Raw genomic sequence first — 27960 nt, forward strand, 5'->3', positions numbered from 1 at the left:
AGCCACGATCCGGACAGCGAAGCCCAGAAAAAGTTGCCTCAAAAATTGGAGCGGCTGTCTTTTCCATCTTCTTCGCCGAGACATCACCTGCACCGTTTTCTTGTGAATAGCTTCCAGTCTGACTCACCCAAACACGCCTCGCATTCCGGTCAAACACTGCTGAGAAGATGGCGTTCTCCAACTAAGCCGGCCTGCTAGGCGTGCTGGTGTCAAGACTGCTTCTGCAGTGTTGTTTTTAAAAAAAACAACACCTTGACCTCGTCTGGTCTCTTTCCTCTCGTCATTTTGACGGCCCGAGCTTGACTGCTCCCAGATCTCCAAGATGATTCCACGAATATCGTTACATCTCTCTTCCTCTGAAATGACGACCGCCTGTGCATTATCCTTATTTTTCTTGTCTTGAGTTCTGCTGCAACCCTTCCTCAACCGATATTCTAAACCACCACGAGCTCCATCTCCTGACTCCAATTGCCACCTCGAATCACCATGTCTGTGTTCACTTTCGACCCGAACCCTCCGCGGGTTTCCTCCCCCTGGCTGCGGTCGGCGGATCCGCACAAGCCCCCGGTCTCCGGCACGGCTGCCGGACGCAGTGGGCCCGGCGGCTTCGGCCTGCTCTCCGACTATGGACTCACCAAGCTTGAACCCGAGCCACAGGACGGCCCTACCGAGTACAAGCTTCACTTGCTTCTGAGACCCCGGAGAAAGTACAAGCGCATCAGCACCACGGCCCGAATCTGTGGCTCGACCCAGTCGCGTCACTCGCCCGACCCTAGGACCCCTAAGGCAGCTTCTGTCAGTCCCTCTCCTTCGGCCACCTCGGCTCAAACGCGCCAGGACCGCCTTGAGCACCTTACCACCCAGCTCCTCTGGAGGCTGCAGCAGTCATGCCCCTACCATTCCGGCTCGGCCACTCCGTCGCTGGTCATCCCTCAGTTGCCAGAGGATAGCACAGCACTTGATGCCCCAGTCAAACTGGGCAAGCTGCTGCCCGGTCTGGAGGCGTCTCGTGGGGCCCTGTACGAGATTGGCGTCGCCGACGATGGCACGCTCGTGGGCCTGACAAAGGACGAAATGGACGAAAGTCTTGCCACTCTCCGCATCATGGCGGCCAGTCTGGGCTGCGACGTCGAGGTTCTGAGGATGTTGGTGGTCGGAGACTGCGAGTGGATTGAGTCAACCAATGGCGATGACTCAACCGCTTCCGAGTCGGAGGGTGTACCGCGCCACGCGAAGCTGTGGGTTGCCGAAGCTCTTGTCACGCCCGACTTGCGGCCCAGAGATGACGCCCAGTCGCCGGCTGCGAGATCGCCGGGAACAGACCAGCCAGCAGAATACCTTGTCGACCCGAAACAGAGACCACTCACTTTGAACCAACTTCGTGTCACGCTGACCGGGCCAACGACATCCGGGAAATCGACGCTTTTAGGGACGCTGACGACGGGGCATCTCGACAATGGCCGCGGGAAAGGTCGGATTACCCTGCTCAAGCACGTCCATGAGGTGGCAACAGGGGTCACGTCCTCCATCACCCAGGAGCTCGTCGGATACCATGATGATGATATTATCAACTATGCTCACAGCGGTGTTGAGTCTTGGGTTAACATCCATGACTTCACCAAGGACGGACGGCTGGTCTACATGTTGGATTCGGCCGGTCATCCTCGGTACCGTCGGACCATTCTCCGCGGCCTCATCGGTTGGGCGCCGCACTGGACATTGCTCTGCATTGCCGGTGACAACTCCGATTCAGCTGCGACTCTCGGAACCTCACCGGGCATGACGGGCACCGTTGATCTCACGTCCGTGTATCTCGATTTGTGCCTGCGCCTCAAACTCCCCATCGCGATCGTTATCACCAAGCTGGACCTGGCAGATAAAGCGAGCCTGGCTTCGGTTCTGCGGAAGATTCTGTCCAGTGTTAAGGCTGCTGGACGAGTTCCTAAGATGGTGAAGGCAGGCCCGGCCAACCAGATAGACTTAGATCGTGTGTCCCAGTCCGATAGGGAAGCCGTTCGAGAGGCACTGGAGTGCATGCATGCTGCCGACGACCCAGCCTCTATTGTCCCGATCCTGCTCACCAGCGCTGTGGATGGGAGAGGAATCGGGGCTCTTCATGCCTTGCTGCAGGGCCTTCCGCTACCCCCAACACCAACTCCCCACGATTACATTGGCGCTGCCCTGAATCCCGAGCAGCCGGCGTGCCTGTTCCATATCGAAGACAAGTTCAGCCTCCCTGCGTCTTACGCCCTCGCAACTAGCGACGCGGACCAGCCCACCGACCGTGGCACCGTCGTAGCCGGCTATCTCCGGTTCGGAAGCCTCTCGATCGGAGACAAAGTCGTTGTTGGCCCCTTCCCTCCAACTGCCGAAGACGACACGCACATCGCAACCCCCGAGGAGCGCACCGGCACGGGCACTCCCCAGAGCTACGGTCTTTCCGTCTCACACGAGCTCAGCCGCGCCGCCTCGCGCAACGCTGTCTCTGCCTCGGCCACCAGTGGCGAATGGCACACCGCCACCATCGTTAGCATCCGCAACTTGCGTCTGCCCGTGCAAACCCTCACCGCCGGCCAGGTCGGCTCCATTGGCATGGTGTTCGACCCCCGACCGGAGAACGGAACGGCTTCCAACGGTAAGACGTCAACCCTGCGCAAGGGCATGGTTCTCGCCGTGCCGAGCCAGCATATGGTCGCCTCGGGCCTGTCGCTGCAGGCCGTCAGCGGACTGACGGCGGTGTTTGACGCCGAGAACCAGGGCGCCGGCTCGCTGAGCGTGGGCAGCCTGGTGAACGTCTACGTGGCGAGCGTCAGGTCCGCGGCGAGGGTGGTGCGCGTGAGCAGGGTCGATCCGCCGGGAGACGAAGACGGAAGGGTCAAGTTTGCGGACGAGGAGATGGACGAGGGGTTGTTTGGGCTGTCGGAGGATATGGATCTCCAGGCGATTCAGGCGCAGGATGCCATGGTGCGGGGGAATGTGGAGGTGCAGTTGGAACTGCTGTCGACAAGGGAGTGGATTGAGTTGGGATCGAAGATCTTGGTGCTCGAAGGGGGGAGCAAAGATAGGACTGGGCTGGAGGGGTTTGTGGGGAAGGTGATTGAGATTGTTGAGTAAGGGTGGCGATGTGATGTTTTTCTTGTGTTTCTCTTTTATGTTTTGCTTGCTTTTTTGATTTGATGTTTCTGTCTGCTAGATGTTTTCCTTGCCAGTAGATGTCTGTTTTTATGTTCGTTTTGAGATTAGATTGCTCTGGATACAGATTATACATCGGTATACACGATGGCCTTGGTCGTTGGGTCGGCTATCTCTGGTGACCTCCCAGATTCATATCGCAGTCTGCATGGGCTGTGTTGGACGGGTTGCTTGTCTCCATTCCCAACTCCATCAACCCATATGTCCCCAAAGCTTCCAATTCTATTGACCCTTATCTTGTGCTCCATGTTTCATTCACGACATTTTTATTGGTTCTTTCCTCACATCACGCCCCATCCCATGAGAGAAAGACGACAAGAATCGCAGCACACCCAAGCCAAAATCCCCAACGCCATGACGCCTCATTCCCACACGACGTACCAACCCATCCCAAGTTTTTTTTGTTCTGTCCAGAAGAAACCTGCTTATTGGAACTTTAACCCCACCAACAACAACCCTTCACGCCCTAACCAACCCATAAAACAACGTCCAAGTCAACACATAGCCCGCCAACCCGCCCATCAGGCCGCCCGCCCAAAACTCGAAGCCGCCCCCGCGGCGAAAGTACCGGGTCGTGTCGAGCAGCGGCTTGCCCGCGGGTAGGGAGGTGGGCGCGACGCGAAGGAGGTAGAAGAGCGCGGCGGTGAGGAGGGAGAAGACGGCGTAGAAGAGGAAGCCGTGCAGCGACTCGAGGCCGAGGATGCCTGCCGACACGCCCAGGAGGGAGGCGGTTAGGGAGTGCAGGTTTTGGTAGGTCTGTATTTTGTTAGGTGGTTTGTTAGGTGAGGTGGTTTGGTGAGTGGGCGTGTTGGATTGGAGGGGTTAGATTGAGTGGGAATGGAGGGTTGTGGAAGAGGAGGAGGAAGAGGTGGTGGTGGGTGGTCTGGGAAGGGCCGGCGGCTATGGCTTGATGTTTTTGGGGGTTTGGTTGGTGGTAGTATGGGGAGGGAAGTGAATGGCTGGCTGGCCAGCCAGGCGCTAGTTGGGAGAGCGTACCCGAGTGTTGTGGACAAGCGACTCCTGGACGACGGGGGATATTTGATATTCTCGTTCCGAGGCCATGGTGGAGGTTAGAGATGTAGGTCAGGTAGGTAAGGTAGCTCAGAGCTGTGCGGCTTCCGGAGAGGGGGATGACGAGGCTGGCGATGGCCTGTGCTTTTGACGATTTGGATCGGCCAAATTGATCTCGGCCCAGGTAGATCTGGTGTCAGCGGGGCTAAGTTGTCGCGGTTCAGGGTGGTTTGGGTCGATGTCGTCAGGCGGTTGGAGGCTTGTCGTGGAGGTTGTCGTCTGGAGCCGCGATGCAGCTCAACGGCCCTGGGCTGCGGATTGGAGATCGGCAGTGGATCCCATCCATCCCAAGCTCAAGTGGACCCGACTCGTCCCACAATACGGTATGGTACGCTGTAACGGCGTAATGGAACATTCGGATTACCGACCGTTACGTCCCCTGCAGAGGACTCCCAGCTTGGAAATTGGACAATTGTCATCCCTGAAGCCGCAATTCCACCAACACAGAAAACAGCAACACAGCCATTTCAAGTTTAGTTGTGATTCATCTCGAACCCCTTCGGCCGAAAGTTGACCGCTGAACTCTCAAGCCGCGCCTGCATACCTCCAGATTTCAAGACGTTCCCTCGGAGACTGAGTGATGTTGCAGTCCGCAACGGCCATGTGAAAGATGCGAATGTAATGCGTGTTCCAGGAGCAATGTCGCGGTGTTACCGAGGTGGCCTGCTTTGAACCACCTCGATTTGTTTAATGACAGGCCTGTCGACAGGGGCTTCAGCAACAGCATGAACGTCCAAAGATTAAATTAGGGCCATTTCCACCCATGGGGTATCATCGGTCACCATCTGTGGAGGCTTTGCTCCATCGTTGAGAAACATCCAGCAACAACCTGGTATCGGGAAATCTGATTTCAGGAGGTCCAACAGCGTAGTGAGGCGTTCAACACATTACCCGATTCAGAAGTGAGGGCGCCTATTCTATTCCAAGCCTGGCTCTCCTTCCACTTCCACCTTGTCCAGTGTTTCTCGACTGTCTTCCTTCCTCTTGCCTTTGTGATCTTCCACGAAACAAGAAACGCCAGAAACACAAACATGCACAACACCCGCCAAAACACCCAGCTCCAGCATCGCCAATAGTAGCATCAATAACCCGCGTTCCGCCAACTGCCAACCCCGACATCGCCTGCTGTTGAGATCCTCGCCTGTGCCAGGTTGCTGCGTCGCGCCTCTTAGAGAGAAATCGAGTTGTGCGACGAAATCCCCAAACCGACCAAGTAGCTACGTTCGGTCAGTTCGGTCGGACGGTCGGACGGGCCCCCGCGAACCTCCCGTGGTCCCTGGTGCGCATCCGGCGGGCAGATGGGGGACGGGTGCCACCGCCGCGTGACCGTCCGGAGAATCAGCTCGACCTACACCAACAGCGTTCATGGAGACCGTTATTCAAGACCACACGCCGCTTGCCGACTATCTGAAGGGTTAGATATTCCACCGCCCTTTTCTCCGCGACACTCTGCGATCGCACACCGCGCGCGAAGCCTCCGCCGTCCCATGCCATGACGTTCCAGTCGCTAACCTCTTTGCTCACTATAGACGAGGGGGAGGAACCACCAGCCTGGGGAACGCCATCCATATCCGAGAATCACGATGAGTCGCCGCCAGGGAGCCCATCGTTCGCCCCCATGGGGCGGCCGATGGTCAAGAAGCGCTTTCGCGCCAACATCCCGAACCCTCTCCCCCTCGACACGAGGCGGTCATCCACCCGGCTGAGCTCGCTGAGCTTGCTGCGCGACACGGCATCAGTATGTCGACTTCTCCCCCTTGCCGAAACACACACGACGTCTTCAGTGCTGACCGCATGGCGCTGCGCGCCCACCAGAAAGCCGTTGTGTCGAGGATAGACCGAGCCGACAACATGAAGTTTATTGAACAGTTCCGATACACCATCGTCGCATCGCAGCTACTGAGCGGACACTCGATCGCGGCCCAATACAGCTTCCAGAACCGGCCGAAAGGGTCGAGCGAGACGTCTTCGTCTCAGTCCAAGACCGCCGCTACACCAGAAGGACTGGTGGTGACATTCGTTGCCATATTTGCTGTGGCGGCAGTGGCTAAGTGGATTCATAGCGGAGGCTACGCACACCTTACCAAAAAGCGCGTCGCCTTCTCGGCGCTGCTGCTGCTCGCCGTGGGTGCGGTGTCGCAGGCCTACCTCCGCCAACAATGGCTGCGCTATCTTAGGACACAGGCGTTGGCCGAGGTGACGACCTTTGTGGCTCGGTCACAGGACTTTGACAGCGCCTCCAGCGCAGCGCTGTCGCTGATCCAAGAGGTCGAGCTCGTCTCGCGTGGCTACAGGATGTACGTCTCCCCAGCGCTCCTCATGCACGACCCGTGACTCATATTGACACACACCTCCAGAAGCGCGCCGCTTCCTCCCATCAGCCGCCTCGAGGATAAGGCCCAGATTCGCCGCTGCAACAGGCTGCGGAAGGCTCTCAAGACGCAGTTCGCGGACATGATTGACACCTACATCCACGCGAATACGGCGATCAAGGGGTTTGCCGAACAGGTGGACCTGGAGAAGTACCACGACATCTACGATATCAGCGACTTCGACATACAGGATGCGATGCGCGGCTTTTCCGACGACGAGTTTGACGACCCCGAGTCCCTGCGTTCGCTCAAGATCGCCGCCGCCCGCTTCCACATTATCCGCAAACTTTTGCTCTGTGCGCTGCTCGCGTATGAGGCCGCGGGCGATAACAGCGATTACATGAGATGGTCCATGGCCGTTGAGGGGCTCAAGACGCTCAACGAAGCCACGCAGCAGAGCTTCGAGGCTGTGAGCAAGATTCTGAGCGAGGAAGAGAGTGCGTGACGGTTCAACCTTGTTTAGACATTGTGGTAGCAAGCTAACACACACATGCAGCTTTCCCCGTCATTCCCGAGGCCAAGACGCCATTATCCCCCACCCGAGAGAAGCGGCGGTCGCAGTTGATGAAGCTCAACTCACTCTCGATGGGCATCCGTGGGCTGCAAGCCAAACTCGCCCTGTTGCGCGAAGAGTCGGAGCGGGCACTCAACGAAGCCGAGGATCTGTCCGAGCTCGGACCCAGCCTCATGGCCCAGTACGAGTCCATCGGACAGGACCTCAAAATGCTCCAGCAAGCCTGGGAGGAGGGCAGAGCCGCCCTCGCCATGGGCATCGACCGCAACGAGAAGCGCCTCTCGTCCATCAGCACCCTGCTTTCGCCGGCGACGTCGCTCAGCGGGCTCACCACGGTGGAGGAAGTGGGCGGCAGCGCGGCCGATGCTCTCCGGGCTCTGACGGGCGAGTCCCCGCGCAGCAGCACCTCGGGCGGCAAGGGCGAGTTCCTGCTGCCGGTCGAGGAGCAGGAGGTGTTTGAGGCGGTGTCGCAGCCCCCGTCGAGGCCGCGCAGCATGCTGACGCGCGAGGAGAGGTTGGCCAAGATGAAGGAGGAGCGCGAGCAGCGCGCGCTCACCCGCGAGAAGCTCGAGGCCAACCGCGGGATGCTCCGCGAGCTGGAGATGGTGATCAACCTCCGCCCGAAGCGGGCGACCATGCCGGCTGTGGGGAGCTCGAGGCTTTCGCTTTGAGAGTGAGCGTTTCCTACTTGCCTACCTACCTATCTTTGACGACCGTGATGATGAGATTCGGCATACATCGTTCGCTACTTTTGGTTTCCTTTGTCGTTCCAGTGTGTCTTAATTCGTTGGGGGCTTCGGAGAGTTATTAGCATCGCCCGGACACTTTGGTTGCTTTGCTCGTTTGAAGGGTTGCTGGGATGCTCTTAGAGGAGGTTGCTCAGCTTGCTGACACAGGAAAAAGGGGGCGGGTGGTTGAAGACCTCGGTCATTTTTTGTTCCGATTTTTTATTCTCTTACAGTTGGTTTTTGATCTGGAGCAAAGGGGAACAACAACAACCGACACACACAACAGGCGTTTCTTGGTGGTTTGGGGGTGGTTCAAATGCATAGCGCTTGCGACGATGCTTAATAGGTTAGCAATCGTCTCGCTTTTCCGTGGCTTGTAATTAGAGTTTTTGGCGGCCTAGTCGCGCAGTAGAGATCGGTATTGTTTTTGGTAAATATGGATTGGATTAGTTGGTAGAGCTCATTGTTTTGTGTTTGTGCTTATGCTCGAGATTCTTTGGGCCACTCCTTGCTTCTTGGTGGTTGTTGGAGTTGAGCTGGGGCCTGGAAGCTCTCCTGGCCAGCCCCACGCCCAGGCAGCTCAGCGCGACAGCTGGGGGGTCCAGGCTGCGCTAACCCGTAAAAGGAAATCCATCTAATGGCAACCGCGTCGTTCTCCTCCATCGCGTCGCGTTTCTGCCCGCCCATTTCAAGCTCCCTCTCGCCCAAAAGAAATTACTTAGGTCATCCATCTGAACCAGCAAACATCCGACCAAACAACCCACCTCTCCTCCTCCCTCCCCACGACTTCATTCCGCCAGATACCCAGGCATAAGAACGCCTTTAATCCTTTTTTCTTCCCAATCATCCCACAAATACTTTCAGTATGACCCCTCTGGCCCCGCCTTTTTGCATTGGGCTGTATCGGCCTCGCTGGCGAACGTTAACTGACCCATTCCGTCCGAACAGCAATGCTTGAAGCACGGTTGGAGCAGGCGAGCCTTCTCAAGAAGGTATGATGAGCATCCTCGACAACGCCGCTACCTGCCTGGTTTGGGGGGTTGGCTTGCCCGACGTCACCTACTGACCGCCTCTCTCCTTCGCAGGTCGTCGACGCCATCAAGGACCTCGTTCAAGATTGCAACTTCGACTGCAATGACAGCGGCATCGCCCTCCAGGCCATGGATAACAGCCACGTGGCGCTGGTGTCCATGATGCTCAAGGCCGAGAGCTTCTCGCCCTTCCGGTGCGACCGCAACATCGCGCTCGGCGTTAACCTGACGTCGCTCACCAAGGTGCTGCGGGCCGCGCAGAACGAGGACATTCTGACGCTCAAGGCCGAGGACGCGCCGGACGTGCTCAACCTCATCTTTGAGAGCTCCGAGTCGGACCGCATCAGCGAGTACGACCTCAAGCTCATGGACATTGACCAGGAGCACCTGGGCATCCCGGACACCGAGTACGCGGCGACGGTGACGATGCCGTCCAACGAGTTCAAGCGCATCGTCACGGACCTGTCGGCTATGAGCGAGTCGGTCACGATCGAGGCGACCAAGGACGGCATCAAGTTCTCGAGCCAGGGCGACATCGGCAACGGGTCCGTCACGCTGCGCCAGCAGTCCAACGTCGAGAAGCCTGCCGAGTCGATCGATATCGAGCTGACCGAGCCCGTCTCCCTCACCTTCTCGCTCAAGTACCTCGTCAACTTCTGCAAGGCCTCGGCCCTGTCCAACACGGTCAAGATCTGCCTGTCCAACGAGGTGCCCCTGCTGGTCGAGTACAGCCTCGCTGGCAGCAGTTATCTGCGCTTCTACCTGGCGCCCAAGGTATGTGTTGACGGATATCTATCTATCTGGCTATGGCTCTGCACCTTTTCCTCTAACACGGAACCTTGTGTGACTGACGCATTCATTCTCAGATTGGTGACGAGGAGTAAACCTCGACGGGGGAAGGTCTGTGACGAATTTACAGTGGGGTGGGAACTTGGACGGCACACAAAGATCGTCTCGGCATGGATAATCACCTACAGCTGCAGATAGACTCTTTTGGCTGGCTATGTCTCTATGGCCGGATGCTAGCAGGGCCGACGTGGTGGCGGCGTTGGAATTGGGAACCGGATCCCTGGATGATAATGGAAGCGCCCTTGCGGCCGATGCAGGAATACTACCTACACAAATGCCTTACTGGCCGTTGTCGTCTCTGGTTGCTCGGGTTCGGATAGACTGAGAACAGTATCAGGTGCTTTGGTGTCTCTGGTCTATCTGAATCTGTTTGTTGAAGTACAGGCTAGGTGTTTTCTGTGAAGAAGTTTTCTGCCTATGTCTGGATTGTTATAGGGGCACCTCGGCGTGGCGGGGTAATGTTTGGTTTGGTGGCCATTGTGACCCGGCCCCTCCACTGTCGCTGGCCCGGCGGGAGCACATCCCGCACCGGCCCCAGTTTTCTGGACCCTTCCACATCCCAGCACCCGTGGACACTTTGGGGCGATGACGCCGGACTCCGACTCCCCCCAAATGCTCCAAACAGAAGCACCACTTTTGAGTTTTGAACCCCGAAATCCTGGTTCACGTTTCACTTGATTGTCTTGACTCATCACAGCCCAGGGTCCTTGAAGAAACTCTAGTCCGCCACACTGTCCCTTTTTTCTCAACCTTCGGCTTCGGACTTTGAGATATCACAATCTTCATCACGCTGTGACGCTGAGGGGGAGTAATTCAAGGGACATTCGTACCTGTTCCCTTGACCAGTCTGACGTTCTGTTATCCCAAGGATTTTCTCATTCGTTTTGGTCATGCACATTCTCTCTCTTATTTATTGATCTTGATTTCTTCTGAGTAATACAGGAGGAGGCCCTTAACCTCACCTCGACACCTCAGTTTTTTTTCTTCGAGATACCCGATACAGTACTCCTCTAGATCTCTGGACTTTTCACGTTGTGGGACTTTTAGACAAGGTCACATACAGTCGGCATTATTTCTATATTTCCTACTTGGGCCTCTCTTAGATTATTTCTCTTCCCACCTACCACACTCGCCCATCCGTCTAGACTATCTTCCCGCAGTCCCGAGCCATGTCGGAAACTGCGATCGTCCCAGAGACGCGCGTGTTGGCGGTCGCAAGTCATGTAAGTCACTTGTCTCGCTCACGCTTTTGACTCAATCCTCATTACACACCTACCTTGAGGTACTTACGGAGTAGATGCTGACTGGTGAAACAGGTTGTCTCTGGGTGAGTCACACAAAAATAAAGTTTTTGGCACATAACTTCTGGCCGGTCCACATGGAACATTGTTGCTGCTGTTGTTGTTGTCGTCGTCCTCTTCCCAAAAACGAACATCCGCTCATGATCGCCGGAACCACAGCTACGTCGGCAACAAAATCGCCGTTTTCACCCTCCAATCTCTCGGCTGCGATGTCGCGGCGTTGAATACCGTCCAATTCAGTACGGAATCCTCTCACCCTCAACCCCACCAAGACACTTTCGGCTCCCATCCTCTAACCACCAAACCCCAAACTAGGTAACCACACCGGCTACCGACAATGGACCGGCTCCCGCGTCTCGGCCGAGGAAATCACCGAGCTCTATCGGGGGCTGCGCCAATCGTACCTGGACGACTTCGACATGATGTTGTCGGGCTACGTGCCCGGGGCGGCAGCGCTCGAGGCGGTGGGGCTGATCGGTGAGGAGCTCAAGCGCAAGGCGGCCGCGCGCGGTAGGCCGGGGAGTTTCTTTTGGGTGCTGGACCCGGTGATGGGGGACAACGGCAACCTGTACGTCGCGCCGGACGTGCCGCCCGTGTATAGGAGTCTGGTGCCCATGGCGGATCTGGTGTTGCCGAATCAATTCGAGGCGGAGTATGTTTGCCCTCCCCCTACCTCCCCATCCTTCCCTCAAGACCAAACCAGATGGGTAGTGGATTGACAGTTGACTTACTATACAAAAAACAGACTCCTCGCCGAAACTCCCATCACCGACCTCCCTTCCCTCGCGCGCGCCATCCAGATCCTGCACGAGCGCTACGCCGTCCCGCACGTCGTCATTACCTCCGTCTCGCTCCCGCACCCGGACCACCCGCCCGCGTCGCTGTGCGTCGTCGGCTCCAGCATGACCTCGGCCCGCCGCGCGCGGCCTTTCAAGATCGTCTTCCCCGCCATCGACTGCTACTTTAGCGGCACGGGCGACATGTTTGCCGCGCTCATGTGCGTGCGGATGCGCGAGGCGGTGGAGGAGGAGGAGGAGGAGGAGGAGGAGGAGGAGGAGGAGGAGGAGGATGCCAAGTTGGATAGGAAGAACAAAGATGGAGAGAAAGAGAGGCTGGTGGACCGGCCGTCGTGGCTGAGCGGGGACGACGTGGACGCGCTGGACCTGCCGCTGGCGAGGGCCGCGGAGAAGGTGCTGGCGAGCATGCACGAGGTGTTGACTAAGACGGCGGAGAAGATGCAGGAGACGGTGGAGAAGACGAAGGTCAGTTTGGGGTTGGCGGAGGTGGATGGGACGGGGCCGGATGCGGAGGAGGCGGAGAAGAAGAAGATGCATTTGCTCAAGAGCAAGGCGGCGGAGTTGAGGCTGGTGAGGCATTTAGATAGTTTGAGGTTTCCGAAGGCGGAGTTTCGGGCGCAGAGGTTGTGAGCGGAATGGGGGTCCGTGGGGAGGGAGGGAATGGGTAGAGGGGATGTAATACGGAGTATAATATGATGCATGGTTTCTGGAGCTCTGGGGGTTTGGAGGGGAGGAAGGGTGATAGACTTCGGGGTGGGGGGTGATTATAGAAAGATGCGTTGGTTTTGCGGCGTTTCGAGGTTTTGTCTCACTCTTTCTCGGTCCAGGTAGATAGATACCATGGATGTTTGATAGCATTTCTTTCCATGAGAACTGGGCGCCTGTATCCCGCCATCCTGTATCTCAGTCCGTTCCATTCCCGTCTCTCCGTCAAATCCACCCATTTATCCCTATTGTCATATCCCGGCATCCCGTAGAGGTGTACCTTAACCCAGCCAACCCTCACAAGGAGATAGCAATTCCCACCATCAACCAAAGTAAACGGCCGCACTCACACATCTTTATTCCTTAGTTGATACCCGTGCTCCCAAACCCGCCGGCGCCGCGCGCGCTGGCCTCGAGCTCCGCCACCTCGACCACCTCGGGCGTGTAGATGCGCTCCAGCACCAGCTGCGCCACGCGGTCGCCCTCGTTGACGACAAAGTCGGTCTCGCCGTGGTTGAAGAGCAGCACTTTCACGGGGCCGCGGTAGTCGGCGTCGATGACGCCGGCGCCCGTGTCGATGAAGTTCTTGGCCGCGAGGCCGGAGCGGGGGGCGATGCGACCGTCTAGAGTTTGCATTGATGTTGTTAGTCCGGTTCAGTCCGGTCCAATCCAGTCAGATGGATGTGTCACTGGTGAGAGGGGAAGGAAGAGGGGGAGAGGGGTTGGCTTACAAGTCCCCAACGGACAAGCAATGCTAATGTCGGTCTCGACCAGCGCCTTGCCGCGCGCGGGGATAGTGGTCGGCTGCGCGGCGTACAGGTCGTAGCCCGCCGCAAAGGCGCTGCCGCGCGTGGGGAGGCGGGCCTTGTCGGAGAGCTTCTTGACGAGGAGCGGTGGGGCTTGTTGTTGTTCTTCAGAAGCCATGGCGGTGGTGGTAGTGGTGGTGTCAGTCTTGATGCGCTTGGCAGGGGGAGAGGTTGGGGCGATGGGCTCGGCGGCGGGGTTGGTAGATTCGACGGTCATTGTGTATGTGTTTCTTGGAGGGGGATGGATGGAGGATGGGATTGAAGGGTGGTAACTCGGGTAGGTGGATGGGTTGGATGTAACTTTAGGTTGAAAGAGGTAGAGGGTAGAGGGTGCCCAAAGACGAGGCGGTGGAGACGCGTAAAGACGCGATGTCGCGGCCGCGTTTAAGTGGACGCAGGGAGAAGATGGATATGCTTTGAAAGACGTTCCAGCCTTTGATTGGTCAATTGGACAGGAGGCGATGGCAGAGCAGCACGCCCAATCCCAGCATGCTGCCTCTGAATCATACGGGATCGTTCATGGCCAAAGAGACATCAGGGAGTGTTGGCTACCCTATGATAACGAAAGAGTACTGTCGGGAACCGTCTATGCCTACCACCGATACTCGATGGCAATCAGAGCCAACTTCTGACCTTTTCAGGGGCATTGATCTCATGTGTGATGATGCCCAGTGGTTGACATGTTATCCACCAGCCAGCCTTTCTCGGAGCCAAGTGACTGCATGTTGGGTATCAACTTTCTCTGTAGAGATCTAATCCTCAAAATCTCGCCCAAAGTCCACCAGCCGCAGCCGCCGTGCATCTCTGGGATGGAACTCGGCCACCTTGGACCGCACGAGGAACCGCACCGCCGCAGACTCCCTAGGAATCTCGATATACGCCGCCGATGTATCCCCTTCCGCCTCCATCAGTTGGTTCATGAGCTGCTCCAGAAGATCCCGCATCTCAGCGCTGGCTGCTGACGCCTCATTCCTTTGTTTCCTTCTGTCGGCAGACTGCTGATCCTGAAGCCCCCATATCTCGTCGAGCCGTCGCTGCCGTTTATCCTCGTCTGTCGGCTTTGCTTTGGACGTCTTCAGCTTCCCCTGAGCCGTAAACCCTGCCCCCAGATCGTCAGGGTCAATGTCCATCAACCCACCCACCACAGGGCCTCCCAACTCTTCCGCTGCCAGCATCGGCCCGAGGTGCTCCTCGATGAACCAGTCCAGCTCCTTCATCAAACTGGACGTCTGCGTGTCCCAACGCTTCTTCTCCTTCTTGAGCTCGGCAATGCGCTCTTTGACGCGCTGCTCCTCGCTCTTTTCCACCTGGTCCTCCAGCCCCTGACGCAGGGCCTGGATGCGCCGCTTGAGCGCCGCTTGCAGTGCCTCTTGCTCGCGCAGACGAGTACGCTCAGCCTCTATCCTCCGCTGGACCTGCTCCAACGAGGCGGACCGCTCCTCGATGCACTCGTTGGTCTCCTGGACGGTCTGCTGCGCCCTCCTCATGGCCAGCAGCGCCGGAAGGATGGGGCCCGGCGGAGGTAGCACGGGCTCGGCCTCGGTCACGCTCCGGTACGCGTCCGTCATGATCTGCACGGGGTCGCGCGGTGCGGAGGAGGAGACCGGGCCAGCAGGTCGCGCGGCAGATGCTCGCAGCTGTCGTCGTGTCGCGGCTATCATTTAGCAAAAGATCGGATTTTTCGGAACGGCATGGCCTTGAAACATACCTGATGCAGCGCATACTCCAGCTCCCGCTTCCGCTCGTTCAGCGCCTGCATGGTGCGCTCGAGCTCCGCCTCGTAAGGGGCGCTGGCCCGGATGGGAGCCGCGTCGTCCATATTTTTGAAGGGATGGTTGGTAAGCAACGTTGAGATAATAGTAGGTTTGACTGAATGTCGAGATATATTATAGGTGTGTACGGTGTATTTGGCGGTCCTTTAGGGCGGAACAAATTGGCCGAACCACAACGTGGTGAAGCAAGTGATGTTGGGTCAGGGATCGGCACTCTGCGATCCGAGCAATCCTGAAAAAGTCCAGTGGATGTTTGTACGCCAAGGTTGCACGGCGAACTACAATGCCGCGACAAATTTTGCCTATCAAAAATTCTGAAAGGTGAACGGAGAGGGTGGTGAGGTGGTCGTTGATGCGCTGGATGTTCTGCGATGAGTTCAGTGTCGGCCGTTGGCGCGTGTGTAACGATACCGTATCCTTGACGAAAAGTACGAAACGGTGGCGTGGATTGTGCGTCATCTCATTGGCCCCGGATCGGACCCACCTGGCGCAGAGGCAAGGCTGCCGCTTTGCTCCCCGTTTCAGCAGCTCTTCTCCCCAACGCCGTCCATCGACGTGGAACTTCCAGCTTCTCCCGTCTCTTCCCTCGCTTTCCCACCATCACTTCGTCCCGCCCTTCTTCTTCCTCGTACTCCCTCGAGATAACCCATCCGTCCCCGTCTTCGCCTGCGCATCGCCTCCTCGCGCCGGCCTTCCATCTCGAGTTTATACACCAGGTGGTTTGTTGCTGGCGACTGGTTTCTCCCGCAATTGAACCACGCGTCCAACCCGATTTTCGACACGACAACCCAACCAGTCCGGAATCGCGTCATCCATCGGCGACCGACTTTCGCACCTCCAAGGGTCGCAGCGCATCACCCGTCGCGATCCCGCAAATAGTCCCAGCCGCCGTTTCAGCTGCGTCGGTCGAATCGGACAACGCAACCCGGCTGTGTTTGATGGTTTGACAGGCAAAAAAGGTTTGAGTTACCTGAGCACAAGAGAGCTGCCTTGATTTCAGCGCTTCCTGCCTCCTACCTGACTCTACCTTACCACCACATCACCCTCGTCCATCCCAGCAAAACCCGCTCCTCAGCTCGCCATCTCTCAGCCCATCCGCCCGACTCACCACCACCACCATCATCATCACTTCATCTTCCTCTTCATCTTTCCCAACCCGCCGTTGGTCGTCGGTCAAACCATCGACCGCGGCGCCTTTACCCTCCGCACAGCCACAGACGACAAGTGGGATTTCGTCTTCCCCATCACTTCCTTGAAAGCCACAAACAGCGGCGTTTTCGTCTCCACGTCGTTGTCCTCTCTACCTACCCCGTCATCTGGCCCGAACGTCCAAAGATTCCTCGACCCATCCGAGCACCCTGCCTCCAACACTTGCGCGACCCAGTCGAGCACTACCCTACCCGACCAAGCCACTACACCAGCACGTTTTCCTTCGAAAACCCCTCGGTGTAGATAAAAAAAAAAGTTGGAGATTTCAATTGAGAATCATTCGATTGCAACGACAATCGGCCCAGTACCTCTCCCCCCGACGTGATATCTCAGAAAACATATTCCAAAATGGCTACTTCCCAGCCGGTCCAGTCCACCAAGCGTCCTCTTGAGGACACCTCCTCTCAGTCCATCGCCGATCAACCCGAGGCGAAGCGCCCAGCCCTCGACAAGGTCGCCAAGTCCGACGAGGAGATCAAGGAGCCCATTTCGGCCACCAACGGTGCTGCCACCACCACAACGTCTACTCCTGCCCCGGCTCCCGAGGCAAACGGAACCGCGAAGCCTAACGGCGAAAAGGCGGACTCGAAGGATGCCCAGGGCGACACCGTGGTTCCAGATGCCCCCGAGACCAAGCCCATTGCGAGCACGGCGAGCGGCAATGCCGCCACCACCCAGTCGGGCCCGCCTCCGGGCGCCCACGATGAAACCCAGTGGATCCACGTCCGCGCCGTTATCTCGAGCCCTGAGGCCGCCACTATCATTGGAAAGGGCGGCGAGAATGTGTCCAAGATCCGGCAGATGTCCGGCGCCAAGTGCACCGTCAGCGACTATCAGAAGGGTGCTGTCGAGCGCATCCTGACCGTGAGCGGCATCGTTGACGCTGTTGCCAAGGTAAGAAGTGCTGGTTGCCCTTGTTGTCTTGTCACGTATTTGACACTAACAAACGCCAGGCTTTCGGCCTGATCATCCGGACCCTCAACAACGAGCCCTTGGAGGAGCCGTCGAACCAGCACTCCAAGACGTACCCTCTCCGCCTCCTCATCCCTCACATCCTCATTGGCTCCATCATAGGCAAGGGTGGTGCCAGGATCAAGGAGATTCAGGAGGCTTCCGGGGCGCGGCTCAATGCTTCTGACACCTGCCTTCCGTTGTCGACGGAACGTTCGTTGGTCGTTATGGGTGTTGCCGACGCCGTTCACATCGCCACATACTACGTCGCGAGCACGCTCCTGGAGCAGCTCAATGAGAGGTTTGGTGGAGCTGCGGCTTCGGCCTACGCGACCCGCAGCGGTGGTCCGGCCGGTGCTGTCCCCGGCGGCATGCAGGTGATCCCCTACAATCCCCAGCCCGCTGGCGGCCACTACGGTCGGCCAGACCACTACCACCAGGGCCGCCGTGCCGACCACAGGCCCCCCCATATCCCTCCCCATCCCTATGCGCCACCGTACGGCGTTCCCCATGCTGCCCATCCCACTCCTGCCGTGCCGATGCCTTACGGCGGTCCTGCTGGTCCTTACCCTGTCGGCCCACACGTCGGTCCTCATCCTGCCGCCGGTCCGCATGGCCCTCATGGTCCTGGCCCACACGGGACGCCGATGCCTGGCGCTGGTATGCCTGGTGCTCCGCTGACCCAGCAGATCTACATCCCGAATGACATGGTTGGCGCGATTATTGGCAAGGGCGGCCAAAAGATCAACGAGATCAGGCAGATCAGCGGCAGCGTCATCAAAATTAATGAGCCACAGGACAATAGCAACGAGCGCCTTGTCACCATCACCGGCACAGAGGAATGCAACCGGATGGCGCTTTACATGCTCTATTCGCGGCTTGGTAAGCTCCGGGAGCAGCATGGGACCCCGGCGTGAAACCCCAGCACCGCGGCTAATGAGCTTTTTTTCTTATGACTAGAAAACGAGAAACACCGCGTTTAATGAATGCCTCTTGGGAATGCGGTTGTTCAAGAGCGACACACCGAACGGGGCAAGGCTCGAGAGAGATCACCAACAACCTCTCTCGCTTTTTCTTACCATCGCTTACTTACCTAGCTAGTCTGTCGATGGCGTTTTGGGTTCTGTGGGGTGTGGCTGGTTTTTTTTTCTCTGGGAATTGGAGGCAACGAAAAGAAACATTCAAAGATTTGTTTTCTGTTTTGTTCATTTTCTTTCCTACCTGTCCATCATGATAATGGACATGGTTTTTTTCTTTGCCTCATGGCCATAGCATTTTCCTGTCGCCTCGAGGAGATTTGTCACTACATATCCTAATGGATGGGCTTCACATTTTCCTACGTGCACCCTCCACTGCCGCTCTCACCCTCTCCTGCCTGTCACCCGCCAACTTCTTGCCTGTGTCACTGCTTGCCCTGTCCGAGTGATGACTGTGCCCTCACATTTGACCAAATCCTCGACCCTTCCTAACCTACGAACTTCTTGCCCTGCCTGTCGAACATAGTCCGGTTCTCCTCCCAATCCTACCCCGCCCGTCAAGTCACAGCATTGGTGTTTAGATTCTGGGGTCGCGTGTGATGAAAGTCTTGCTGCGTGTCCTGGCTAACATGTGCTTTGCTTTTTAGGTGTGCTGTTGTCGGTTCGTGAAACGCATCGATGGGCGGGGAAATCTGGCCACTTGGATAACTACAGTATTTCATGGAGGGCCAAACTTACCTACGGGAAGATGGCCGTTGGCAAATCTGTTCATGGCTGATTGCTTCGGCGCAAGATGCCACGGGATCAGGCAGGCAAGGTAAGTTGGGTTCGGATGTGGTAGGAGTACGAAAAATGAACGACGAAACGTGTAGACGAAACCAACTTCATCCTCTGCTAGAATAGACCTGAAACGACACTTTCCCCCTTGATCTCTCTGAACATACATGCATACATACATACATACTTTGGAACGCTGATGCTGATGACATTCCCAACCTTCCACGAGGCCTATTCCTTCCCCTCATTCATCCCACGGCACATTGATTGATGAACCCATACAAACAAAACGCCAAAGTACCATCACCATCCGTGGCAGGACCAATCTTGTTCTTTGCCTTTGCCCCCCCTTATATTCAGTTCCTTTTTTTTAATTATTATTATTTTTACCCGTTTGTTTGTTCATTCGTTTGTCCGTGAATGGGCGTCGTTGCTCAGCCACCAAGAACTTGCCTCGTATGTCGCATGTCTGCCGGCCGGGAGGGCTGGTTGGTGATACGGCGAGATGCTCAAGTTCAGGTATGTAGGGAGGGCAGAGCCTCCCTGAATCATTGTTGATTATTTAGTCGGGCCATAGATCCAGCTTTGTATCTCGTTAGCTCCAAAGTCTGTTTGGATTTCACAATCTCAAAAACTTTGGCAGAGCAAACCAAAAGTAAGCATCAAAGGGGTGTGTAGGGGGCAGTATGTGTCTGCGAGAACAACAACAACAACCTTCTCCATCAAAGTTCATCAAATCAATCAACTAAAATCAGATCGCAATCAAATCAAACCAAATCACGCTCGCTCGCTGTCAATCAAATCACGGCAGATCCCTAACGTACTTGTTCCACAACCGCCCAATAAACCCCGGCGGGGGCCGCTGCTCCGACATGCTCTGCCGGCGGGCGACCGAGGCCGGGTCGTCCTTGCGCTTTTGCGCCTCGAGCGACTCGAAGAGGTGTCTTCCGCTGCCGCTGCTGCTCCGCCTTTGAGTGGGTTGGTTGGCTTGAGGCTGGCCCGGTTGAAGACCGCGCTGGGAGGGCTGCGGGAGGGAGGCTTGTGCGGCCTGGTTTGGACGAGGAGAGAGGGTTAGTGTCATGAGGAGATGATATTGGGAGGGTGGGTAGCAGAAGGGAGGACGACATACCCTCATGGCGGCCGGCATGGTCATGCTGCCAGTGCTTTCACGGCGGCTGTGGACCGACATGTCGCTGGCCGTGGAGTCGGAGCGGCCGGCGCGCATTTCGTGCTCGGTGGGGAGGTTGTCGGCCATTTTGTTTTTTGGTTGTTTCTTGGGTGCGTCTAAGTCGGGGTGGCTGGGTGTTGATGTGTGTGTTTGTGTATGTGTGTTCTGTGCCTACGGCGTGATGGAAGAGGGTGTGTGCGTGGATAGATAATAAGAGGAAAGTGAGAGAGGGGGAATTGTGATGACGACAGCAAAGAGCAGAGCTCTCCCTTAATATAGGGGACCAATTCATACACTGTGACCAATGGCCGATGTGGTCTGTCCCCTCGGGTTCCTCCAAATCGAGAAAGCTCTGTGGCGAAGATGGGGAGCTGGGAGGAGAGTCATGGTATATCTATTACACAGTACCTCCCTATGCGGAGAGAGCTTGGGCGGGGTAAGATGGGAGACTGGAGACTGAGGGTGGTACAAAGGATATCGAGATCCGGAGTACTGGGAGTTTTTGGTTGAATGACATAATGCCTACCCTTCTCGTTCGTTGTTGTCGGGGTTCTAGCCAGTAGAGGAGCGACTTAGCCGTCCCCAATCTGTTGTGCTACAAAAACATACAGGTAGTCTAGAATTACGAGTGTTTTGATAATCATTGGCCATTATGAACTCCGTTCTGGAGCTGAATGATGCTGGACGTCTGAGATGAGAGATGTCTTTACTCGGAGGCAGGATCTCACCTCGAAGAGCCGCGGAATGACAAATCCCGCCTGTTATCCGGTCGAAGCAAATAGATACAGTACCATAGACAAGCACTTTACACAGTAGAGTATATAGGTACCTCACTTTTACGTATGAACCTTGTCTCTTTTGCTCGGAAACAGTTTGGGAACCTCATGTTTGTCTGTCGCAGGAACCGGATGTGACGTCATGGAGTTGACCCCGATGGTGGCTGACTCGTGACACCGGACTTGAGTATTCCCGAGCTGATCGAACCTCGTATTTCGCCTCATTCTTTCAGCTTCAGGCGATGCAGGTGGAGGGAGTGCCAGAGATGAGAGCTGCTCCACTGTGTAGCAGTGATTCAGGTATTCTTGTGTTAGAGAAAGAGAGAGACCGTTGGTTGGCTTCCTCTTCCAGATCAAGCTGGTTGCCAGAGTATGCTTGGCAAGTGGAGCCAAGATTGCTCGGCAATCGTCAATTTAGAGTTTATGTTGGCGTCTCTTGGGGTGGGACAACCTCCAAACCTTCGCTTCACGATCAACCTACACTACTGATGCACGTATCCCCATTTGCTTTTGGTTGTTGTGAGGCAGAGCCTCGCCGAGATTGCCTTTCTGACCCTCAATGATATCACAGATAGCTTTGCTCAATGGATACTCAGGACGCCCTTTTAAGCTGAGCTTGCCCAGGAAAAACATGATCGACATATTCGGACAACAACAACCTTGCGTTGATGTCGAGGCGCAGGAACAAGGCTACCTAAGTATGCGTACTTATATACATAAATAAGTACGCATAAATAGCTACCCGAGCACATCCCAAGTGTGCCAACCTCAGAAAAAGGTTGCATCTGAGACCGCATCCCCCTGACCATTCTGTGCGCGAGCTTCCCCTGCATGGAAAGGTTGAAGCGAGCTGAAGACATTTCAAGCACACCGCGAGAAAGCGTTACCAAATAGTGCCTCGGCAATGGCATCATCAGAGTCCAGGGCCTTGCGGCTCGAGAAACCATGAGCCACGAGAGTGTTTTTGAGGAACGGCCCGGCCATGGTCCTCGCCTGGCACAACAGGAACGGGGCATCGGCAGCTTGCGTCGTTCTCGCCATCTCCCGCTTGTTGACGCACAATGGCACTCAAAGGTCTGGGCTTGCTCCTTCTCCAGGCAACTCTCGTCGCCGGTGTGCCAAAATGCCGGCCACCCTCATCAACGAGGTCGAGCAGCACCGCGGCCGAGTCCGATCTCCCGCTGCCATCCACCCCTATCGCGTCAACCCCAGAGAGCTCGGTGATCTCGGATACGTCTACGCCTACCGCCGTATCTACCTCGGCCGATGATGTTGAACCCTCCGTTGGAGCATCCTCTACAACCACTTCGCCCGCGGGCGAGCTAACTACGCCTCCCGCTGGATCAGACCTGTCGGATCTTCTTTTTCAGACCTCTGACTCGAAGCCCGGACACAGTTAAGCGACAAGGGAAGAAGATATTAGCGGTCTGTAGTACATGTATCACATAAATAAGGGATCATCACATCTGCAAGCAAAGGGACAAGGTCAAGCACCAACAATACCACATCCATTCCATTCTTTTACTCCCTGCATTATCCTCGAAAACCAAAAACGCACACTCCATTACAAACATCCCTTTCAAATCCCCCAGAACAAAACATTACCCGTTTCTACCCCCGCAATCCGTTTCTCTACCCTATCCCTCAACGCCCCCTTCCCTCCCCTCCACTTGTCTAGCGTTCGTAACAGTCTGACCCGATTAGGTGGTAGGTACCTTGTCCCAGCCCCGCTCGGTTCCTTTGCGTGAGTTCAAAAAGAGCGTTTAGGGGTGAGTCCAGCCAGCAGCATGGCCGGCAGCGGTGCCTGTCGCAACCGCGTCAGCCGCAAGCGGCAGGATCTGGCCGACCGACTTGAGGATCTCCTGGATGAGCTCCTCGGCACCGGTAGCCTCGAGACCCGCCTGCGCCGAGACCCTGCCGCCGATGGCACCACCCGTGACGCCGCCGACCGTGTTGCCGACGGCACCCAGCAGCCCGCCCAGCACGTTGTCCACCAGGTTGCCGATCAGCCCGCCCGTGAGCAGGTTCTCGAGCAGGTCGCAGACGCTCTTGAGCAGGTCGCGCACCAGGTTCAGCGGGTTGTGCTTGCCCCCCTTGCCGGGGCGACCCTTGGTGGGCTTGCCTTGGCCGGCAGTGGTCGTGTCGTTGGCGGTGGCGTCGCCGCCGTTGACGATGTCAGTGAGGCCGTCGAGGAGGCCGCCCAGGTCGAGGATGCGGCTGACGCCCATCTTGAGGGCCTGGTCGATCTCCATCATGGGCATCATGATGCCCTCCATCATGGCGTTGGGGTCCTTGGTCTGCTGCATGAGGTTCTCTGGAGGAAGGGGTTAGCTTGGATCTGGAAGTAGGAGGGGTGGGAAAACGTACGGATGACCCGAACCTGGGCCTGGACCTCGTTGACCATCTCCTCGAAGGTCATCATGCTCTCGGGCTCATTGTTGTCTCCATCGCTGTCCTGGATGGGATGCTTCACCTCAGAGTCGTCGTTCATGGGCATGGCCATGTTGTTGCGCATGTGCGGCATCATCATGTGGTCCATGCCCTGGGGCATCATCTGGGCCATTTGCTCAGGCGTCATCATGTGCTCCATGCCCTGACGCATCATCTGCATGTCCATGTTCTGGGTCTCCTCAGGGACAGGGGCAGCGATGACGCCGCCGAGGAGGCAAGCAATGCCGAAAGCCTGGACCTTCATTTTGAATGAGTGGTGGTAGAGGAGCGGACTTGTGTGGAAGTCGAAAGCGAGTGTTGAGAGGCGATTGTTCTCAAGGAGAAGCTGCGATGAGAGCGCTGGTGAGTGTGTGATGATTTCGTCTGACAATGACGGTTCAGGAGCCCGTTATTTATCCTTGAGATTTCGCCCTGGCCTCGCCGTCGTCGATGGGTAGCGTGCGTCGCAGCATTCTGTGATGGCTCAGAGCATATTTTGGTGATGTTGTCGTTGCCCAGTCCATTGCGTGCCTGTGAACTTGGAAGGCAGTATGATAGAGGTATCAAGGTATGCGCACGAAATCCCCTCCAATGGTATGCCGGGCTTGTTGAGTGTTGGAATGAGTTCATGACTTGCGGGTGGTTCGGCATGGAGATGTGGGAATGCCAGTCAGGGGTAATGTCGGCTCCCTGGATAAACCTGTATAAACCTCGACCTTGAGAGAAGGAGTAAGACTCTAGAACCACATATGCATTCCAGCAACAGGATTCCCTTGGACCAAGTCTGTGGCCACGTCCACAATCTCTCAATCTCCGATGACTTTCGCTCGATCATGAGTCCAAATCATGCCGGCCCATTGACCGACTCCCTGCTCCTAGGTGCCAGAGCAATGCAACTGAAGCGCAAGTCATTCCCACCAGCATCGGCATCCAACCGCATGACCCGCTTCAACCCGCGGGCGAGCGCCTTCGGGCTCAACACATCCTCCCCCTCATCAAGCTCGCCGCGGTCAAGCGGTCCCTCCCGCGACCCTTCCAGTTCCCAGAGGTGTCCATTGGCCTTGACATACGCAACAAAGTGCTGGCCCAGACGCTCTCTGTTTCGAAGCACAGGCACCGAGCTCTCTCCCAGCCCCGCAACTAACTGGTGGGCTCTCTCGAACTCTTCGCTGTCGTAGAGCAGCTTCGCGCGCTCCTCCCGTTCCAGCGGCAACGCAGCAGTGCGCAGCTTGTCGAGGAAACTGCCCGGGAGAATGTGCTTGGCTGCAGGCCCATTGACGACGCAGTGCACCAGACCATAGGAGCCACAGGCGTCGTGTATGGTTTGCTTGAACCATATGATAGGTTCAGGGCCGGTGTTGCCGGCGGGACCGCCGCGGTAGTACGTCGCCGAGTCGCCCAGGGCGGCGTCCTCGGCCTCGCGATCTCGCCGCCATGCTGGGGTGAGGGGGAAGATGACGAGGAGGGCGTAGGCGGGTCGCGGGATGTGTGCTAGCAAGTCTGGCTCGTCGAGGGAGTAGACGTCGTAGAAGGTCAGATCAGGTGAGAGGCCCAGCTCTTTGGCGAGGGCGTTCATGACCTCGGGATTGTTTTCTGTGGGTACATGGTCAACTTGGCGGCCTCACAGCCAAAAGGAGTGCTCCAGTATAGTATACCGAGGACGGTGAAGCGTTTCTTGTCCATCGTCTCCATGCTTTCCATACTATGTTACATTGGGGGCAGACTTGGCGAAGTGAAGATAAGGTTTGAAGGTTACCGCTCGCTCGGGTTACCTGTTTCTATGCGTTACACAGGCGAGAGACGACGTCAACATAGGGCTAGATGTGGTTCCGGGACGGCGGCGTGGGCTGACGAGAACCGGGCTGTGATGGGCTGTGGTGCGACGTCAACAAGAGGTGACGCAAGCTTTGGTGACAGCCAACAACCATTGGGCGAGATGCATGCATCAACTCTGGTCCCGGCGTCCGAATTCATTTCGACTCACCTACAGAGAAGGTGCTGTAAGATGAGGAACTGGTGGCAATTGCTTCCCGTTTAGTAGATGGAAGAGACCAAAGTTGAGTTGAGTTCGCAGTCGAGGCTCTTTCCCTTGCCCAGAGTTCTTCTCATGTTCGATCGTCTCGCCAACTGCATGGGTTCGTATTAGGAGTTGTTGCTCAACATGATCCCGTGCCAACCACATGGTGCTGACGCCAACACGTTCATCTCATCATCCAATCTTGTCGGGGAATTGCATCTCGACCGTTGAAAGACTATACACAATATGCCTGCCCTACTAGGTGTACCACACTCTCAGCATCAACCTGATCAGGAGTTCTCAACTGCATCTGAAGGGTAGTAGTTCTGTGCCTCAGCCTCTCACTCCTCGCTTATAGGTACATACAATTCGACAGAATCCGAGTCGCACACCGTTCAGACTCACACCGTTCAACGCCTAGACCGTGCATCAGTGGCCATGCCCAACTCACATACAAAACTACACAACGTGGTCGGAGTGATGGCAGTGTAAATAAGCATAAATCCAATTAACTGCTGCGGCTCGTCGTCTTGCATCACAGTCAGCCTGCACAATCTAACTTTCCCCCCCCCACACCATCTCGGACAACGGATAGACTACCAACCATGTCAACATCCGTCAAGAGCCTTGTCAACCGCTCCCTCGGGTCCCAGCGCACGAATCGTCCGGGGAGGTCCAGGGATTGCTGGTGCGGTCGGTCCCGCAAGCTCGGACACGGAGCGATTGATTGCCACACCCGCGGTCGTCCCAGGCGTCGTCGTGCGTCTCGGCCAGAGGCGCAGTATGGGATGAGTGCGGTCCACGGACACGTAATCCTCCGGGTTGCGGTAAGAGAGCCCAATCTGAGAACAGACCATAGATCAAGACCAACGACACGATTGATGATGGATTCTGTTGTTGAGTATTTATTTACTGCCTGTCCGCAGACTTGTCCAGGGGATGATCTGTCTTGTTGTTGTGTTGACATTCTCAACCTGAGCCCCTTGCTGCCACAGCCTTGCCTCAACCACCAGGCATCAGACAGGTCAAGTTGACCTATACTCTTAAATTCTCATTTCATTCCTTCCGACCCATCCGATTGAATTGGAATATAAGAAAAGCCATACCTCTGTGGACCAAGTGCAAAAACTGGTGTATCCACCCCTGAGGATCCGACATTTACACAAACCCCAACAACGCTCGCCGGGATTTACCTACTTCACTACCTACCTCCATAATACCAACCACCACCTAAGCAAACCACCAAGCTCATCTTCACAACAAGCCAATATGAGCTGCCCGGGCGGGATCCCCGACTGGACGGGGGTGGGCCTTGAAAGCCTCAACCTCACCATGCTCATGAACGCCCCGTGGGAATGCACCTTGTGCACCTGTCCGCTCAAGGTCGACGGCATCTTGATCGGCATGATGGAGTATGTCCCCGACCTGGGCGGCAACATCTTTTTTTCCGTGCTCTTCGGCATTTGCCTGCTGTTTCAGCTTTATCTTGGTTTCCGCAACAAGACATGGGGCTACCTTATCGGCATGGGCGGCGGTCTCATCCTCGAGGTTGTTGGTTATATCGGACGTATCTTGCTGAGGGATACCATGTTTGAGGATACCTATTTTATCATGTAAGTTCCTGCTTGCTTGACACAAGTGACTTTTTCTCACCTTGTCCTTATCCTCCTCTCCTTTCCCACCCTCACCCCATTCCACCCCTCAACAACAACAACAAACCCCCCTTATTATCTGCCCCCCTCCGCCCCCCCCCCCCCCTCCCCCTTACTAACCAACTAACCACTTCCACCAGGTCCCTCGTCTGCCTAACCATCGCCCCCGCCTTCATCGCCGCCGCCATCTACCTCTCCCTCTCGCGGATGGTGATCATCTACTCCCCGTCCCTCGCGCGCTTCCGTCCGCAGGTGTACACCTACATCTTCATCCTGGGCGACTTCATCGCGCTCCTCCTCCAAGCCGCCGGCGGCGCCATCGCCTCGCTCGCCGAACCCATGTCGCAGCTCCAGCGCACGGGCATCAACATCATGATCGCCGGCGTCGCGTGGCAGGTGTTTGTGCTGCTCCTGTTCGGCGCGCTGAGTCTCGATTTCTGGGTCAACGGCGCGCGGCGGGCGCGGAAGCAAGGGACTCTCAACCCGGCGTTCGCGCACTTGCGAGAGAAGAAGGTGTTTCAGCCCGGGTTTATCGCCGCCGTGTTCGCTGCCGCGCTGTTTGTGTTTGTGCGCAGCGTGTTCCGCTGCGCCGAGCTGTCCGAGGGGTTTGATGGCCCGCTGGCCAACGACGAGGTGACGTTTATGGTGCTGGAGGGGACCATGATCGCGCTGGCGGCGATTTTGCTGACGGCGGCACACCCGGGCGTGACTGTGGGAGAAGAAGGGTGGAAGGCGGCGAGTTGGAAGATGAATAAGAATGAGAAGAAGGGGAGCGGGAATGGGGGGGAAAAGGGTGTGAGTGATTACTCGTCGAGCAATTGAGGGGGTTGAGTGATGGGTGGAGGAGGGGATGGAGATGGAGTTG

The 27960-nt window shown here is 56.6% G+C and overlaps 17 protein-coding genes across 17 annotated transcripts; 10 read left to right on the top strand and 7 right to left on the bottom strand.

The window, feature by feature from the left end:
- Nucleotides 1-486: 486 nt before the first annotated feature.
- VTJ04DRAFT_3304 (uncharacterized protein) lies at nt 487-3114 on the top strand (the record flags this gene model as incomplete). Its single annotated transcript, XM_069361190.1, has 1 exon — nt 487-3114. One exon carries the CDS (start codon nt 487-489, stop codon nt 3112-3114), a length of 2628 nt encoding a protein of 875 aa, XP_069221825.1.
- Nucleotides 3115-3651: 537 nt separating this feature from the next.
- Nucleotides 3652-4254, bottom strand: VTJ04DRAFT_3305 (uncharacterized protein; the record flags this gene model as incomplete). Its single annotated transcript, XM_069361191.1, has 2 exons — nt 3652-3948; nt 4189-4254. 2 exons carry the CDS (start codon nt 4252-4254, stop codon nt 3652-3654), a joined length of 363 nt encoding a protein of 120 aa, XP_069221826.1.
- Nucleotides 4255-4493: 239 nt separating this feature from the next.
- VTJ04DRAFT_3306 (uncharacterized protein) lies at nt 4494-5589 on the top strand (the record flags this gene model as incomplete). Its single annotated transcript, XM_069361192.1, has 2 exons — nt 4494-4591; nt 5322-5589. 2 exons carry the CDS (start codon nt 4494-4496, stop codon nt 5587-5589), a joined length of 366 nt encoding a protein of 121 aa, XP_069221827.1.
- Nucleotides 5590-5628: 39 nt separating this feature from the next.
- On the top strand, nt 5629-7820 carry VTJ04DRAFT_3307 (uncharacterized protein; the record flags this gene model as incomplete). Its single annotated transcript, XM_069361193.1, has 5 exons — nt 5629-5677; nt 5793-6001; nt 6079-6560; nt 6621-7072; nt 7132-7820. The coding sequence occupies 5 exons, from the start codon at nt 5629-5631 to the stop codon at nt 7818-7820; spliced, it is 1881 nt and encodes a 626-aa protein (XP_069221828.1).
- Nucleotides 7821-7928: 108 nt separating this feature from the next.
- Nucleotides 7929-8724, bottom strand: VTJ04DRAFT_3308 (uncharacterized protein; the record flags this gene model as incomplete). Its single annotated transcript, XM_069361194.1, has 3 exons — nt 7929-8032; nt 8109-8274; nt 8623-8724. The coding sequence occupies 3 exons, from the start codon at nt 8722-8724 to the stop codon at nt 7929-7931; spliced, it is 372 nt and encodes a 123-aa protein (XP_069221829.1).
- Nucleotides 8725-8827: 103 nt separating this feature from the next.
- On the top strand, nt 8828-9792 carry VTJ04DRAFT_3309 (uncharacterized protein; the record flags this gene model as incomplete). The annotated part of the gene is made up of 3 exons (XM_069361195.1): nt 8828-8869; nt 8963-9682; nt 9775-9792. The coding sequence occupies 3 exons, from the start codon at nt 8828-8830 to the stop codon at nt 9790-9792; spliced, it is 780 nt and encodes a 259-aa protein (XP_069221830.1).
- A 75-nt stretch (nt 9793-9867) lies between these two features.
- On the top strand, nt 9868-10077 carry VTJ04DRAFT_3310 (uncharacterized protein; the record flags this gene model as incomplete). The annotated part of the gene is made up of 1 exon (XM_069361197.1): nt 9868-10077. The coding sequence occupies one exon, from the start codon at nt 9868-9870 to the stop codon at nt 10075-10077; it is 210 nt and encodes a 69-aa protein (XP_069221831.1).
- An 849-nt stretch (nt 10078-10926) lies between these two features.
- VTJ04DRAFT_3311 (uncharacterized protein) lies at nt 10927-12485 on the top strand (the record flags this gene model as incomplete). The annotated part of the gene is made up of 5 exons (XM_069361198.1): nt 10927-10980; nt 11074-11084; nt 11218-11297; nt 11374-11710; nt 11804-12485. The coding sequence occupies 5 exons, from the start codon at nt 10927-10929 to the stop codon at nt 12483-12485; spliced, it is 1164 nt and encodes a 387-aa protein (XP_069221832.1).
- Nucleotides 12486-12923: 438 nt separating this feature from the next.
- Nucleotides 12924-13583, bottom strand: VTJ04DRAFT_3312 (uncharacterized protein; the record flags this gene model as incomplete). Its single annotated transcript, XM_069361199.1, has 2 exons — nt 12924-13183; nt 13292-13583. 2 exons carry the CDS (start codon nt 13581-13583, stop codon nt 12924-12926), a joined length of 552 nt encoding a protein of 183 aa, XP_069221833.1.
- Nucleotides 13584-14118: 535 nt separating this feature from the next.
- Nucleotides 14119-15185, bottom strand: VTJ04DRAFT_3313 (uncharacterized protein; the record flags this gene model as incomplete). The annotated part of the gene is made up of 2 exons (XM_069361200.1): nt 14119-15003; nt 15075-15185. 2 exons carry the CDS (start codon nt 15183-15185, stop codon nt 14119-14121), a joined length of 996 nt encoding a protein of 331 aa, XP_069221834.1.
- A 1510-nt stretch (nt 15186-16695) lies between these two features.
- On the top strand, nt 16696-18215 carry VTJ04DRAFT_3314 (uncharacterized protein; the record flags this gene model as incomplete). Its single annotated transcript, XM_069361201.1, has 2 exons — nt 16696-17241; nt 17301-18215. 2 exons carry the CDS (start codon nt 16696-16698, stop codon nt 18213-18215), a joined length of 1461 nt encoding a protein of 486 aa, XP_069221835.1.
- A 35-nt stretch (nt 18216-18250) lies between these two features.
- VTJ04DRAFT_3315 (uncharacterized protein) lies at nt 18251-19323 on the top strand (the record flags this gene model as incomplete). Its single annotated transcript, XM_069361202.1, has 2 exons — nt 18251-18423; nt 19179-19323. The coding sequence occupies 2 exons, from the start codon at nt 18251-18253 to the stop codon at nt 19321-19323; spliced, it is 318 nt and encodes a 105-aa protein (XP_069221836.1).
- A 531-nt stretch (nt 19324-19854) lies between these two features.
- On the bottom strand, nt 19855-20307 carry VTJ04DRAFT_3316 (uncharacterized protein; the record flags this gene model as incomplete). Its single annotated transcript, XM_069361203.1, has 2 exons — nt 19855-20100; nt 20182-20307. The coding sequence occupies 2 exons, from the start codon at nt 20305-20307 to the stop codon at nt 19855-19857; spliced, it is 372 nt and encodes a 123-aa protein (XP_069221837.1).
- Nucleotides 20308-21978: 1671 nt separating this feature from the next.
- Nucleotides 21979-22266, top strand: VTJ04DRAFT_3317 (uncharacterized protein; the record flags this gene model as incomplete). Its single annotated transcript, XM_069361204.1, has 1 exon — nt 21979-22266. The coding sequence occupies one exon, from the start codon at nt 21979-21981 to the stop codon at nt 22264-22266; it is 288 nt and encodes a 95-aa protein (XP_069221838.1).
- A 493-nt stretch (nt 22267-22759) lies between these two features.
- On the bottom strand, nt 22760-23691 carry VTJ04DRAFT_3318 (uncharacterized protein; the record flags this gene model as incomplete). Its single annotated transcript, XM_069361205.1, has 2 exons — nt 22760-23310; nt 23364-23691. 2 exons carry the CDS (start codon nt 23689-23691, stop codon nt 22760-22762), a joined length of 879 nt encoding a protein of 292 aa, XP_069221839.1.
- A 579-nt stretch (nt 23692-24270) lies between these two features.
- Nucleotides 24271-25002, bottom strand: VTJ04DRAFT_3319 (uncharacterized protein; the record flags this gene model as incomplete). Its single annotated transcript, XM_069361206.1, has 1 exon — nt 24271-25002. The coding sequence occupies one exon, from the start codon at nt 25000-25002 to the stop codon at nt 24271-24273; it is 732 nt and encodes a 243-aa protein (XP_069221840.1).
- A 1710-nt stretch (nt 25003-26712) lies between these two features.
- Nucleotides 26713-27917, top strand: VTJ04DRAFT_3320 (uncharacterized protein; the record flags this gene model as incomplete). Its single annotated transcript, XM_069361208.1, has 2 exons — nt 26713-27056; nt 27236-27917. The coding sequence occupies 2 exons, from the start codon at nt 26713-26715 to the stop codon at nt 27915-27917; spliced, it is 1026 nt and encodes a 341-aa protein (XP_069221841.1).
- Nucleotides 27918-27960: the final 43 nt, after the last annotated feature.

The sequence above is a fragment of the Mycothermus thermophilus genome, assembly GCF_041956435.1.
Source record: "Mycothermus thermophilus strain CBS 625.91 unplaced genomic scaffold VTJ04scaffold_2, whole genome shotgun sequence".
Taxonomy (NCBI): Eukaryota; Fungi; Ascomycota; class Sordariomycetes; order Sordariales; family Chaetomiaceae; genus Mycothermus; species Mycothermus thermophilus.